The following is a 13,566-nucleotide window of genomic DNA, read 5'->3' as shown; positions in this document are numbered from 1 at the left end:
ATAAAAACACCAAGATGTAGGAGAAGGTGATGGCTGGCACACACCAATGACTTCGGACCTCCAATATTTTGGAAATGCCCATGCTGAATACAACCGAGAAAGCACTCACTTTTTTGATCGCTGTTGTGTCTAATTTTTTTCTGTTACATTTTGCATTGCAATTATGTGGCGGACGACCATTGCACGGTTTATGTTGGTGCGATCGTTGCAACATGTGCATAAACGTGGCTTTGCAACTGCAACGCGTCACAGTATCAAGGATGGTTGGGAAGCTGTCATTGGCATCGAGGTTCATGCTCAGATCAATTCCACAACCAAACTCTTCTCAGGTAAACTCAAACAGGCCAGGTTGATTTTACCCTATCTAAACATATCAACACGGTTACAAGACACACCGACCTCTTTTAATGACGAGGTGAATACGAAAATATCCACTGTGGACGTCGCCTTTCCCGGTGTCCAGCCAGTAAGTGCCGGCAACGCTTTTTCTCCCAATACAGTCATGTTTCCTGCGAATGCTCATCCTGCTGACAGCGACTAAATAAACAATGCGTGGAATTGGCCGTCAGGACAGCGCTGGCTTTGGAGAGCGACGTGCAAACGGTTTCCACCTTTGATCGCAAACATTACTTTTATCCTGATCTTCCTCAAGGCTACCAGATCACTCAACAAAGACGTAAGCCTCTAGTTTCGACTCCCAAGTCGATGCATATCCTTAGCTGCTTTGTATTTTTTTAGAACCTATTGCTCGAGGAGGCGTAATACGACTGACCGAATTGGACGGCTTACCAGCACCTATTCACGTTGGCATTCATCAGTTACAACTGGAGCAGGTACGGAGGGAAATCATGGGTTATGATCAGTTTCGGTCTCACCCTGTTGTCGCTAGGATACTGGCAAAAGCTTGCACGATATGCGACCAGGATATACCTTGCTAGACTATAATCGAGCAGGCATCGGTTTGATGGAGATTGTCACAAAACCTGATCTACGGTAAGCGATTGAAATAAGCTTGTTCATGTGAAAAATGACATGTGCATTCATCTGACCGTTCGTTAGATCATCATTTGAAGCTGGTCTTTTGGTGAAGAAATTACAAGCTATATTACGGTGTGTGGGATCTTCAAAAGCAAATATGGAAGAGGTAAAAACATCCAAGTGGCAACCAAATAGATGTCGCTGTTTATCGATGGACTCATCGTGAAGATGGCCTTTTTCTTCAGGGCTCTATGCGTTGTGATGTCAATGTATCGGTTCATCGCACCGGTGAACCTTTTGGTACCCGGTGCGAACTTAAAAATCTGAATAGCGTACGGTTCCTGTCCATGGCGATAGGTAAGAGGTCACCGAGAAGAGAATCAATCAAAAGGGTGGGACCATAATGGCGCTGCCTTTTTTTTTTTCTCTAGACGCCGAGGTTGAACGGCAGATTGAGTTGCTGGAGGCTGGTCACACCATTCAAACGGAAACACGCGGATATGATGTGGCAGCAAATAAAACATTTAGACTACGAGGCAAGGAAACCGCTCCCGATTACCGTTATATGCCTGAACCGGATTTACCGACTTTGCGCCTGCCACCTGTAAGAGAGTTTAACTCAATGTTGCGTCCAGATAACACCCCATCCTCACGCTTCTAACGGCTTAGAATTATATTGAGACCATTGCATCCACTGTTCCGGAACTGCCTGATCAGTCTCGAACAAGAATTATGGATCAATACGGAATATCTTTGCATGATGCTAATGTCCTATTAAATGAAGCCGGAAGCTTGGCTTTCTTTGAGCAGGTAAAAAGGACAAAGTGCAAAGGTGATGGAACACGTTGTATTCACAAGTTCATATAGGTCTGCGTTCAACGTAATCCACGTTTGGTTGTAAACTGGTAAGTAATACGCGTTAAACCAAGGAAACCGCCATCTCAACGTTTCTATGGTAATTACATAGGACACTACACGAATTGTTTGGCCAATTGGCCGGTCAAGATATCCCATTTTATCAAAATCCAGTTACTGTTGATCAGCTTGGATCTTTAATCGATTTAGTTCAACAAGGCACAATTACTGGTAAATTGACCGAACCACCGAGTGTGCGCGTTGCTGATCAATATTTATCATGTTTTCTTATTCGCTTGTTGCAGGACCCACCGGCAAAAAGGTCTTGAAGATGATGGTGGAACAACCTTCACCCAAAACGATGCCCATTGATATTGTAAAGGAAAAAGGTTGGCTGCGTATCAGTGATACCGGCAAACTGAGAACGTTATGTGAGCAACTCGTCAATGAACATGCGGCCAAGGTGGGTTTTTCCGTGTGAGCCCCCAAAAGTAGAACATCTTTTAATTCATCATTTATGCTGTAGGCGGAAACAATTCGTCAAGGCGAGCCCAAGATGTTCAATTGGTTTGTAGGTCAGGTGATGCGTCATACAAAAGGCATGGCTGATCCTACCGAACTCAACAACATGCTGTGTGAAGTGATTGGCTGTCGATATGAGGACGTTGTCACTCCCGCTACCAAAGAATCCTCCAAGAAGTCCAAGAAAAAGAAGCCAAGAAAATAGACGTGAATCAAAATTACAATAAAAAAAAATTGCACGCGGCTTGTCTCCGCTGTTCATCGTCCGATTCACTGTCGAATTGCTTCGAATTTGCCTGACTTAATTTGCCAATGCCTCCTATGGATCCTTCGTTGGACGAATATGCTGAGGATAGAGAGGACGATAACGGCATTGCGATTGGCCAAACCATCTTTACGATGGGTGACAAAAGGGTCGGTTACGCCAATGATCACAACTACCAAACATGACAGCTAACGAGTTATTCACGAGCAGAATAACGATGTATGGGATGATACCGAGTTGATTGAATGTTGGGATCAAGCCATGCGTGAATACAGAGTAATGTATTTGTAACTTTGTAACAGCATGCTTTATCGGTCAAAGGACTCACTTATTGTAACTGACAGGAGTATCACAGCCAAGCAGCGAACGAGACCCCACCTTTTGGCTCTCAGTCCAAATCACAGACTAAGAAACCGCAGTAAGTCTTATTGTGGCGTTTTCCAATACACACACATCGACTCACTGTAAGAACGTATCGCAAAATTTTAGTTTGGAAAATGCAAAGCGACGCGCGAATAGTGAACAGGTAAGATCATCCTGGCCGTTGGTTTGCATCCGGAAGATTTAAAAAATATATCTATAGTCTGCTTCGGTTTCGAAAAAGAGCAAGCGATCGAACAAAAGCAAGGCTTCTGTTATTCATTCCTCCGACCCACTGTTGCAGGAAGCTGACGATCAAACCGCTGACTATGCCGACCCCTCGAGTGCCTCTTATCTGACGTACGATCACAGTTATCCCTCAAACGCCGCGCCAGTTCCTCCTCCACCCAACCCTCCTCCGTCATTCCCTTCATCATCCTCGCATGCCAATCCTATGCAAAGTAAGTGTGAACCACTCACAAGCAGTATATATCAAAAAGCAATTATGGGATGCTAATAATATGAACAGATGATGATGCATTGGCACATTTAATGATGGCATGGTATTACAGCGGATATTATACAGGATATTATCAAGTAAGCAGTCCTTTTGCCCACCAAAAAGGAATACACATCATTAACCGTGGTTTTAGGCAATGCAACGCCGATCATGAATATGATACCGTTGGTCTGTTCCATTCACTGAAAAACAACCGTGTTTTATTAACCAAGGTATGGCTTTCAATATTATTTCCTTGATAATTGTATTATTTATTCTTATGTCGGTTTACATTCATGCAGATGTCCAATTCTCGGCAAATGGATATTATTCTCTTCAAATGTTGCCGTTCATACAAGCAATACAACAAATTTTGAAAGAACAAAAGGGTTTTCAATTCGATACATTATTGTTTTTTTTCAGATGATTCCGTTCTTACCAATTCATGCAACTGGGACGTCGATTGGCAGGGAAATACGTCAAGGCGGACCATGCTGATATGATAATATAGCCACCGAATAAATTGCTTGCATCGACCATTGGTAAAAGATTGTTACTAGCGTCATTTGTTATATCCGCCTTGTTCACGGACAGCTTGCGAGGGTGGAGGGGCATTTTTTCATCCTAATCCGAAAAACAATTGAATCTCCGCCCAATGAAAAAAGATTCGCTGTCCCGGTCATGGCAGCAAATGAAAAATTTGACGGTTCGCCTTTTCTGACAAGCAACTAATTGTTCGAAACTTTCGAAGCGTCATGCGTAGTCTTCAACATCTTGGATACAGTTGCGCGCGGATAACCGGGACTTGTCCCGATGCTCGTTCTTACATTACCAGCGATCCGGAAAATCGCACCGTTTTCGTGGCCGTGGAAGACGCTCAAAATACCATTCGAGTGTTGGCGTCCACTTCGGCCTCGGAAGGAGATCCCATGGCATTCGTTCAACTGGCCGAGTTTCCCGCCATGCCTCAGCAAAACAGCAGCGGTGCCATTGTCAGCTTTACTTACCTCTCGGACTTGCAAGTGGTCTGTCTCGCCACGTTTTACGGTGACATTATGCTGATCAGCAAAGAAAAATTCGATCGCGGCGAAGAAGCGGTAAATGCGCGCATGTCTTTCAATATGGGCTCACGGTTGGCTCACAGGATCGTTTATTAGATGGAAATTGTCGGTACCGTCGATGCTGGAATTCATTCCATGTCATGGAGTCCCGATCAAGATCTCGTTGTGTTGATCACTGGTAACCATCAATTTATTTTCGGGATCGACTGAGTGGAAGGACTCAATCGTGTCATAACCACTTGTAGGAGAAAAGAATGTGCTGGAAATGACCCAAGATTTCGACACCATCACTGAATTCCCACTTCATGTTGAAGAAGAAGGCGAAGGTAAAATGAATTGCATGAAATTCCATTTTACTTGATTTTCGATTTGGCTGATATGCGGTGATGGCAGGTGTACAGCATAGTGTTGGATGGGGTCGCAAGGAAACCCAGTTTCACGGTTCCGAAGGCAAACAAGCCGCATTGAAAAAAGTGGACCCAAATCAATTTACTGTGTCAGAGGATGATGATCGTCAAGCCCGTATCGCATGGAGAGGTGATGGCAGCTTTTTCGTCTGCTCGGATATTGATCCACGTAAAGGTAGGTTTCTTTCGTCGTTATGGTATACTTGTGCAAGGACTGCATTTGACCGATTTCGGAAATCATGTCACAGATGCACGCGTTTTGCGAATCTTCAATCGCGAAGGTGTGTTGCAGAACACGAGCGAACCTGTCAATCAGTTGGAACATGTGTTGGATTGGAGACCGTCGGGTAATTTGATCGTTTCCAGCCAACGTTTACCTCACAAACACGATATTGTGTTTTTTGAAAGAAACGGTTTGCGACACGGTGAATTCACTTTACGAGAAAGCGCAAAGTATAAACTTTTGGAATTGTCATGGAATGCGGATTCCACCGTGCTTGCTATTTGGATCGAATCAGAGACACGAACTGGCAAGATGCAGAAAAGCGGTAAGCTATTATTCATGTCAAAAATGGTGCGCAAGAGATAATATATGTATGCTGATTCATTGATCGCTAGTTCAATTATGGACCGCCAATAATTACCACTGGTATTTGAAGCAGCACATCATGATGCCCGAAGGCGAGGATATCATTGGGTTCGCATGGGATGTGGAAAATGCTCTGGAAATGCGCCTGGTCAGCAGTTGTAAGCATAAATAGTTGTTGCTCATCGATGGCCACCAATGGGACTAATTCATAATTTTAGCTGGTCGTTATCACTACTATTCCTTTGCGTGGATGGCGTTAACATCGACCTCGGTCGGTGAAGATAATGCAGGCTATGTGGCAGTGATCGATGGAGGTAAATATCACAGTGCATAAGTCAAAAATGGCATTTCCTCATTTTATTTCATTCATGTTTTTCAGCTTCGGTTCTTTTGACCCCTTTTGTCTACCAAAATGTGCCTCCGCCAATGTGTGCACTTACTCTGAAAACCGATAAAAATGTGCAACAGGTCGCTTTTGGCCCAACTTTGGCGGGAAACCGTATGGCGGTGCTCACCACGGATAAGATCTACTTTTTCGACGTGCCCGCCGATGCCCGCGGTCAGGTGCAACAATTTGAACTCGCGTTTCCGTAAGTGACATGGTGCAGCCGTACTCACAAATGTCTTTTTATTCACTTACTCCACTTTCATGCTAGTCGCTCTGACGATAATAAATCTGGCGTCTATGGTCCACCTCGCCAACTGCGCTGGATTAATGAATCTCAGTTGGTCTATGTTCGCTATGACGAACAAACCGCCACTGACGTACTGTGCATCGTTCACTTTGAATATAATGACAGTCAAAGCGCTGTACTGAACACTGTCCCTCTGAATTTCATGGTCGGCTATCTGCATTACAATGTCAATACCGAGGATTTGATCGCTGAAGCTATGGATGGTTCCGTTTACGAAGGTAAGCTATTCGGATCGATCAAAGCAATGTTTTATTCAGTCTTTATTCACGGTTGGCTTCTCTGAAAGTTCAAATGGATGAATCCGGTTCCCGTGCCTCCAAAATCCACCAATTCCCTGAATTCTGTCCCTGGATTGGTACGGCAGTTATTGGCCCGCAAGCCGATACCGCAGAGGTAACTATTTATGATAATGAAAAAATAATCGAAGCTTCAAATCAACCAAACTTTGGACGAATTATTCTAGCGTTGCGTATTTGGTTTGACGGAACGAAGCAAATTGTATGTCAACGATCGTTTGCTTTCTGCTGAATGTACCTCGTTCTATTTGCGCCGTGATTGGCTCGTCTTTACTACGACAAGCCATACCGCCCGATTCCTTCCCTTGGACATCGAATTTGACAGTAAGTCTATGTCTTTTTTTTTAAATTGTAAGAGTTGGATTCATTGACACAAAAATCAGAATTTATGCTTTCGGACGATATTCCCGATGCTAATGACGAATCGTATCGTCGCCTTGAGCGTGGTTCCAGAATCGTACTTGCTACTCATGGCAAACCTGCTCTTGTTCTCCAAGTACGTATTTTCATAAAACGAGTTGCACGCCCTTTTTTGGGGAAGGGAAGGAATACTGATTCATATTGGATGGATAGATGCCTCGCGGTAATCTGGAAACCATTCAACCAAGAGCCTTTGTCCTTGCCACCATCCGCAAAGACGTGAAAAAGTAACTTATGATAAGCTTTAATCCGATGAGGATGCAATGACTTATGCAATTTTTCCCTTGCCACCTTTAGTATCGCTTACCGATCGGCTTTTATTGCTTGCCGCCGAAACCGAATTGATTTGAATATTTTGTTCGACGAGAACCCGCAGCAATTCTTTGGAAACATTGAGGCTTTTATCGAGCAGATTCCTGAAGTGGACTATCTGAACCTATTTTTATCCACATTAAAGTGCGTAGCGAATCAAGTTTTCATGGATGACTGGTGGTCGATGGCTAACGAGCTCCAATCTTTTAGGAACGAAGATACAACTTTGACCATGTATCGACGCCGTGACCATGTCATTCAGTCCGACGAAGCTTCCAAAATCACGTTTGTATTTTCTTGCGGGGATTGCTTTGCACGAGTACTGATCTTGTATTCATGTATAGGGTGGAAAACAAGGTCAACCGTATTTGTGCGGCTGTTCGTGATACACTCATGGAGCTTGGCCGTGATCGTTACATGCAATCCATCCTATCCACTTATGTGAAGAGTTCGCCACCGGATTTGGAATCGGCCTTGTTATTGTTGGCTGAAATCAAAGGTAAGGCACCAAATTACCCTCTTTTTTTTTGCCCTTTGCCGTAGACTAACACTTTATATCAGAAATCGATCTTGGCAAGGCGGAGGATGCTCTCAAATACACGATTTTCCTTTGCAAAGCCAACAAGCTGTATGACGTTGCCCTCGGCATGTATAACTTCCCTCTTGTCTTGATGGTCGCCCAGCAAGCACAAATGGCAAGTTGACAAAAGTGGACGCAAAGATTGTCCAAATCACTCTAATGCTTTCATACAGGATCCTCGCGAGTATCTTCCTTTCTTGCAAGAATTGCAGAGCTTTGACAAATATTATCAGCGCTTCAAGATCGATGATCATTTGAAGCGATATGAAAAAGCCCTTCGTAATCTGGCTTTTGCAGGTAAATAATTGTCCATATCAACGTATCACCATAGTCAATTTCAGACTGACTTAAACATGTTTATCTTGGAACCAGGCGATGATCGATTCGACGAACTCGTCGAATACATGCAAAAACACTCTCTGTATCTGACGGCGCTGGATGAATATGCCAATAAGCCTCAACAAAAGAAGGTACAATTGAGGATGAGCTCATACACAAAAGTGGCATAGGCTGAGGTTGATAAACATAGGTGATCTTGGACGTGTATGGCGATCATTTAATGCAAACCAGTCATTATGAAGAAGCCGGTATCCGTAAGTATCTGGGTTGTCAATCATTGGTTAGAAAGAAACATTGTCAATTTACCTTTCTTCCTTGTTGTTCGTAGTATTTACACTTGCTGAGCTTTTGGAAAAGGCGTTGCAAGCTTACCGCATGGCCGGTTGTTGGCGTGAAACATTCTCATTGGCTAAGCAACTGCAATATTCCAAGGAGCATGTCCATGCTTTGGCCTACGATTTAATTGGTAATCTCTACTTTTTGTTCATAAAACGCGAAGAGAAAACTCATCTGTGTATAGAATATTTGAAGGATAAACGGCGCTATCAAGATGCTGCTTCAGTTGCAAACGATTACGCCAACGTAAGGATACATTCATTCCAAGGATTATCATAGAGTCTAATTGCTTCATATTGATATAGGATATTGAAGAATGTGTCGACTCCTTGCTCAAGGGTAGTCTTTGGCAAGAAGCGGCAAGAATGGTAAAATTCAAAGAACCCTACTACAAAGAGAGATTATATTCATTATGTTATTTTAGGCTCACGCAAAGGACCGTTCGGATCTGATTGAAACCCACGTCAAGCCTGGCCTTATTGAAGGTACGTTATGAAAAAACGAGGTTGATCACGAGCGATGAAAAAACTAATACATGGAAACATCGTAGGTTACACACAAATGGATGAAGATATCGATGAAATGAAGACTCAGTTCAGCAAGCAAACGGCACGCTTGAAGGAACTGCGTGAACGCAAACCCGAGCCTAGTGAGTATACGATTTTGCTTGGTTGCTGATAAAAAGAGGTCATTAACGATGTGTGTTTGCTATCTTTTTCTTTTAGCCCAAGTTTTGCCAAATGATGATACACTGGACAACATTGATATGTTCTCTGATACCACATCCATGTACAGTCAATTCACCCGGTATACAAAGGGCACCCTGAATACTTCCCGAACATCATCGGTCTCTTCGGTGTCTTCAAAGGCGAGCAGGTAAAATTTTTCGTGGCCTTCTTTGTTCAACACGGAGAGAGAGAAAGAGAACTTATGATTTTGTTGGTTTCAGAAAAACATCCAAACTGCGACGTCGTGAAGAACGAAAGCGCGCTCGTGGTAAAAAAGGCACTGTATTTGAGGAAGAATACTTGGTCAATTCATTAAAGCGTCTTTATGAGAAGGCGAGCACGATGCAAGGTAAGTTTTTTTTGGTCTGAATTCAGTAGGATGGAGATCCGTCAACATTACTGTTATTGATCATGTGTGTGTTACAGCTGATCTTGGTAACTTGCTGAGAGCCTTAGTTCCATTTGGTTATGTGGAAGAGGCGCGGGCGATTCAGCATAAATTTGAAGGTTTCCTGGCGTCTCTCAAGGAAGCCATGGGCACCATTTTTGTGCCTTTGCAATTGGCTAGCAGTCAAGTAAGTTATCTCACAGAGGAAAATTTTTTTTATCATTTTACTCATCTTGATATCGCTCGAATTGAACGATTCTAGTATCAACAAGAAGAAGGCGAAGAAGTCCCCAATCAGCCAGTGTCCATAGAAAAACCAGTCATTGCAGATACCAAATGGAAATTGCAAATTCTGTAAACAACAGTGATTAGGATGGATTAACCCACCTTTCTGCCAAAAAACCAAAGCCCATTTCATAGACCATGCAAATAAAAACCAACAAGCTATTTAATTTCACAGCCATTCGCTGAACTGAATTCCTATTTGTCTTTATTTTTTTATCTTTGTATGCTTCTTTTTTTCAGTTGGGAAGCTCTCGATATCTGCTGTATCAAATAACAAAGGTAAAATACCTTAACGAAATTTGAATCAACCAAAGAGCTTACGAACTTATTTTTTTTAAAAAATACCCAACATTCTCACACATCTTTGTAGGTCTATCATAACCTTGGACGGGACAGAACGGATGGAGTCAATAAGTGCTGCTTCGCTCATTAAAAGTGTTTCATGTTATGCCAGAGTGTGACATCACAGTAGCGGGTGGCATCCATCGCACAGCTGGTGTACGGCTTGTTATTGCAAATTATTCACAAACTAAACTTTGATGGAGATTTATTTAAGATCTCGGTAACGCGATGAATGTGCTGCTCTAGATGGTGATGGTGGATGTCTTGGGCAAGAACTGAATAAGGGGAGGCAAAAGTTAAGGAGAAGGCATAAAGATCGTTTATAGTAGAGATGATTACCTACGAGCTCAAGGTCTTGGATGTATTTTTGGAAGGCCTGGAAGATCGTTTGATTTTCGAATGAAAGCTGCGCGACTGGCAGAGTCGAGATTTTTTTAAGGATTTTCAACTTGTTTTTTGTTGGGGCAGTGCGCACCGTCATCTTTGAAAATGAGTAGTTCACGGTGCTGACCGCGTTGGCGCACAATGTGGCCGTCCGGGGCCATTGTGAAGCTTTTTCGAACCTCGTCGAGGGTCAGTGAGACGGCGATATTTTCTCGATTATTCTCGTAAACCCACGAAATGATACGCGACTCTCCTAAAGACGGAAAAAGGCGGCAAATTTAGTTTGTGATTGTGTCGTATAGGTGACAATTGGTAACCTTTGATAATCCATGCTGAGCCTTTCGTCATATTTAACGCAGCCTTGACCATCGCCTTTGACTTGCAATTTATGGTTATAAGGGTACCAAGGACGAGGTACGGAGAATTACCGAAGTGTTGTAGTTCTCTGAAGTGAATAAGAATGTTGGGGTGGAGTCCAGGCAAACTGTGGTAGTAATAAGGGTCATTTTATAAAGATGAAGAACGAAAAGTAGCTAAAGCTACAGCATGTAGTTCAACAGCATTCTGTAGCCAAGACCGAGACAACGAAAATGGTATATGTTTCCCATTGAATCAGCCATTATCGGTCATCTTCGATGACGGTCTAATGAGCCCGAAAAGAAAGATTACAACAACTTGATGGGCTGAATTCTCACAAAATGTATGGATTGGGCATGCTGAACGCCCTTTTCTGGGATATTTATATTGTCGCGGATCTGATCAGGGCAGAATATTACAGCTTATCACCATCAAACAAACTATAAGCTCTAAATCTACTCACATTAATTGAGCTCTCAACATATCTATCCTAGTCAGAACAGCTGTATCGGCCTTTCTGTCAAGTTTGATTTTGCACCGATTCGCGATCGTCAGTTTTTCATCCCTATTTTAGACGGAGATGATGTCGGACAGCTTTATTTCATGCGGAAACACAGGCAATGAAAAGCAATTACATACGTCTTGGAAGGATTGTATGGTTATTATTCAGACGGTAAATTGATCAGCGCAGCAATAAGGTGGGAATTATTCATCATACACCACGCACCCTCTTTTGATACTGTAAGAATCTATCTTTTGATTCGCAGTTACAAACCTACTTGTGGTCCCATCGTGTTAACGATATGAAAGACACATGAACACGGTCAGGGTATGTTCCACAGCCCTGTCAGCGCAGTAATTCTTTGTGTTGCTAATTGTACGGTATTAAACGCATTTTGAGTGATTATTAAGCAGCAAGCAAATAATGGTGTACCTGAGAAAGTGTGGCACCGTACTCTGAGTTTCTAATCGGAATAGTACCATAGCGTCGTAGCGCAGTCAGACCTAGAATCGTGAATCGTGATTCCAAATGCATTCTCCATGGCACAGTGCATGGTGCTTGTTTAGCTTGCAGTGGACAATGGCAGGCATCAAAAGTGAATGGCGTCCTTTGAAACCACGTGATTACGCAATCCGTGTCTTTTGATATATCAACGCGCAATCCAGCTGAGGCCTGTTTTTCTTTGTCTTTTGAGACGTGCACAGCAAATAAAACATCGGGCCTCATAGCCCCTTACAAAAACAATTCTTTGTCTATTAACTCCCTACTGTTTTTCTGTTACTCTTACTGCAACCTGCTATCATGCCTCGTTTCAACCTCACAAAAACTCAACTTCCACTTATTACTCAAATGAAGAATCTGTTGAAGGTTCGTCGGTACGTGTTTGAAGCAATGTTGCTTTTGAGTCTCGTTTTGATGTTCCCTCTAATGACCAATATTTTGAGTAGAACCGATGATTGCGCTGACGAGCTCATCGTCGAAGCGGCTCCAAAGTTTTTCAGTATAATTGACAAAGTAGTGGCGAAGCTGAAGGCAACGTCACAACTAGAATCGAAAGCCACACTTTTGTGGCAGATTTGATGGATCTCCACGAAGAAGTTCAAGACGTCGTGGACTGTGCGAGTTTGACCGTCGGTTCATACGTGCCCGCGTCTGTCTCTGTTTCTGTGGCATCGCCCACCTCGTCTCCTGTTTCGGCCCCTGTCTGGTTTGGTGTGTGTTGCCGCACCTCCTTCCGCCTCTTCGCCTGTAACTACGACTACCTTTGCGCCCGTGTCTGTTTGCGTGTTTCTGTATGCCCCGGTCTATTCTATGAGGTCGGCTCATGCCTATGCAGCTGCTCCCGTTTCTGCGCCCGTTTCTATATTATGGATCATCACAGGGATTATAGGTGAAATCGATTACAAGAGCTTCCATTGCTTAGCTCCGCCATTATATATGGAGGGTCTTCCCCATGGTTGACTGATGGGCAACCATATGCCATTTTATGCTTCCGGGGTACGACACAACTTGCCTCTCTTGGCCTGGTGTAGGCGCCGAATCCAAAAACTCTGTCTGCTCCACGTTTTGGGGGTCGTTGTCGTTTCCTTCAATTCTGGTGGATAATTATGACAATAGCCAAAAGCTCATCATCGGTACCCATACGTGCACCATGCTGGTGACATCTAGTCATTCAAGTTGGGCCAAACACATTGCAATTTACACCAACTAGTCTATTCATCTTCATCGACCGTGAAAACGTCATGGCTGCCGAAGATCTTTTGAGTCAAGGAGAAGAATGCTGACGAATGAAAGAATCAGATGTGCTCTATCAATTACAGCTGTTGCGATCCAAATTCCATAGGCTTTCAATGTGCTTATTGTGTCAAGCAAGCCTCTATTTCACTGCCAACTTTATCCACCAGCCACTATCAATCGGGACGTTTGCTAACCACCAAGAAACCTTCTTTGTCTTCCTTCCTTCTGGGTGTTCATTATAGTTCTCTCTTTAGTCTCATATCACCTCTTGTTTGTAGTGTTCATCGTGACGAGCGCAGTAAATAAAAAAAAGTACTTTATTATGTTCT

General features: G+C 43.2%; 4 protein-coding genes across 4 annotated transcripts; all 4 read left to right on the top strand.

Moving 5' to 3' along the window:
- The first annotated feature begins 117 nt into the window (after positions 1 to 117).
- On the top strand, positions 118 to 2,595 carry BYT42DRAFT_568207 (aspartyl/glutamyl-tRNA amidotransferase subunit B). The gene is made up of 13 exons (XM_051568148.1): positions 118 to 329; positions 390 to 466; positions 535 to 676; positions 739 to 833; positions 890 to 993; positions 1,060 to 1,144; positions 1,224 to 1,335; positions 1,410 to 1,582; positions 1,648 to 1,788; positions 1,846 to 1,883; positions 1,946 to 2,064; positions 2,139 to 2,296; positions 2,360 to 2,595. The coding sequence occupies exons 1-13, from the start codon at positions 164 to 166 to the stop codon at positions 2,558 to 2,560; spliced, it is 1,611 nt and encodes a 536-aa protein (XP_051423599.1). The 5' UTR covers positions 118 to 163; the 3' UTR covers positions 2,561 to 2,595.
- A 72-nt stretch (positions 2,596 to 2,667) lies between these two features.
- BYT42DRAFT_613579 (uncharacterized protein) lies at positions 2,668 to 3,856 on the top strand (the record flags this gene model as incomplete). The annotated part of the gene is made up of 8 exons (XM_051571751.1): positions 2,668 to 2,769; positions 2,831 to 2,896; positions 2,965 to 3,038; positions 3,110 to 3,146; positions 3,204 to 3,441; positions 3,553 to 3,577; positions 3,634 to 3,712; positions 3,782 to 3,856. 8 exons carry the CDS (start codon positions 2,668 to 2,670, stop codon positions 3,854 to 3,856), a joined length of 696 nt encoding a protein of 231 aa, XP_051423598.1.
- A 378-nt stretch (positions 3,857 to 4,234) lies between these two features.
- On the top strand, positions 4,235 to 9,988 carry BYT42DRAFT_635397 (IKI3 family-domain-containing protein; the record flags this gene model as incomplete). The annotated part of the gene is made up of 29 exons (XM_051572488.1): positions 4,235 to 4,576; positions 4,637 to 4,718; positions 4,786 to 4,866; positions 4,934 to 5,122; positions 5,196 to 5,495; positions 5,566 to 5,694; positions 5,755 to 5,850; positions 5,916 to 6,126; positions 6,193 to 6,449; positions 6,518 to 6,624; positions 6,695 to 6,851; positions 6,911 to 7,023; positions 7,101 to 7,174; positions 7,245 to 7,403; positions 7,470 to 7,520; positions 7,604 to 7,758; positions 7,821 to 7,954; positions 8,013 to 8,136; positions 8,212 to 8,309; positions 8,369 to 8,432; positions 8,507 to 8,644; positions 8,699 to 8,760; positions 8,820 to 8,882; positions 8,939 to 8,999; positions 9,065 to 9,163; positions 9,240 to 9,390; positions 9,464 to 9,591; positions 9,669 to 9,817; positions 9,893 to 9,988. 29 exons carry the CDS (start codon positions 4,235 to 4,237, stop codon positions 9,986 to 9,988), a joined length of 3,870 nt encoding a protein of 1,289 aa, XP_051423597.1.
- A 2,313-nt stretch (positions 9,989 to 12,301) lies between these two features.
- On the top strand, positions 12,302 to 12,923 carry BYT42DRAFT_613577 (uncharacterized protein; the record flags this gene model as incomplete). Its single annotated transcript, XM_051571750.1, has 4 exons — positions 12,302 to 12,375; positions 12,448 to 12,500; positions 12,575 to 12,816; positions 12,891 to 12,923. The coding sequence occupies 4 exons, from the start codon at positions 12,302 to 12,304 to the stop codon at positions 12,921 to 12,923; spliced, it is 402 nt and encodes a 133-aa protein (XP_051423596.1).
- Between the last annotated feature and the right edge of the window lie 643 nt (positions 12,924 to 13,566).

Source organism: Radiomyces spectabilis (genome assembly GCF_025331425.1).
Source record: "Radiomyces spectabilis strain NRRL 2753 chromosome Unknown BYT42scaffold_6, whole genome shotgun sequence".
NCBI lineage: Eukaryota > Fungi > Mucoromycota > Mucoromycetes > Mucorales > Radiomycetaceae > Radiomyces > Radiomyces spectabilis.
Note: the sequence above shows the minus strand (reverse complement) of the source record. Positions and strands in the feature narration are given on the sequence as shown.

Excerpts from the sequence above, each read along its gene's own strand:
- BYT42DRAFT_568207 (XM_051568148.1), top strand. The coding sequence starts at position 164 with ATGTGGCGGACGACCATTGCACGGTTTATGTTGGTGCGATCGTTGCAA. Across the intron at positions 677-738 it reads CCAGATCACTCAACAAAGAC|AACCTATTGCTCGAGGAGGC; the intron begins GTAAGCCTCTAG and ends GTATTTTTTTAG. Across the intron at positions 1,336-1,409 it reads GTTCCTGTCCATGGCGATAG|ACGCCGAGGTTGAACGGCAG; the intron begins GTAAGAGGTCAC and ends TTTTTTCTCTAG.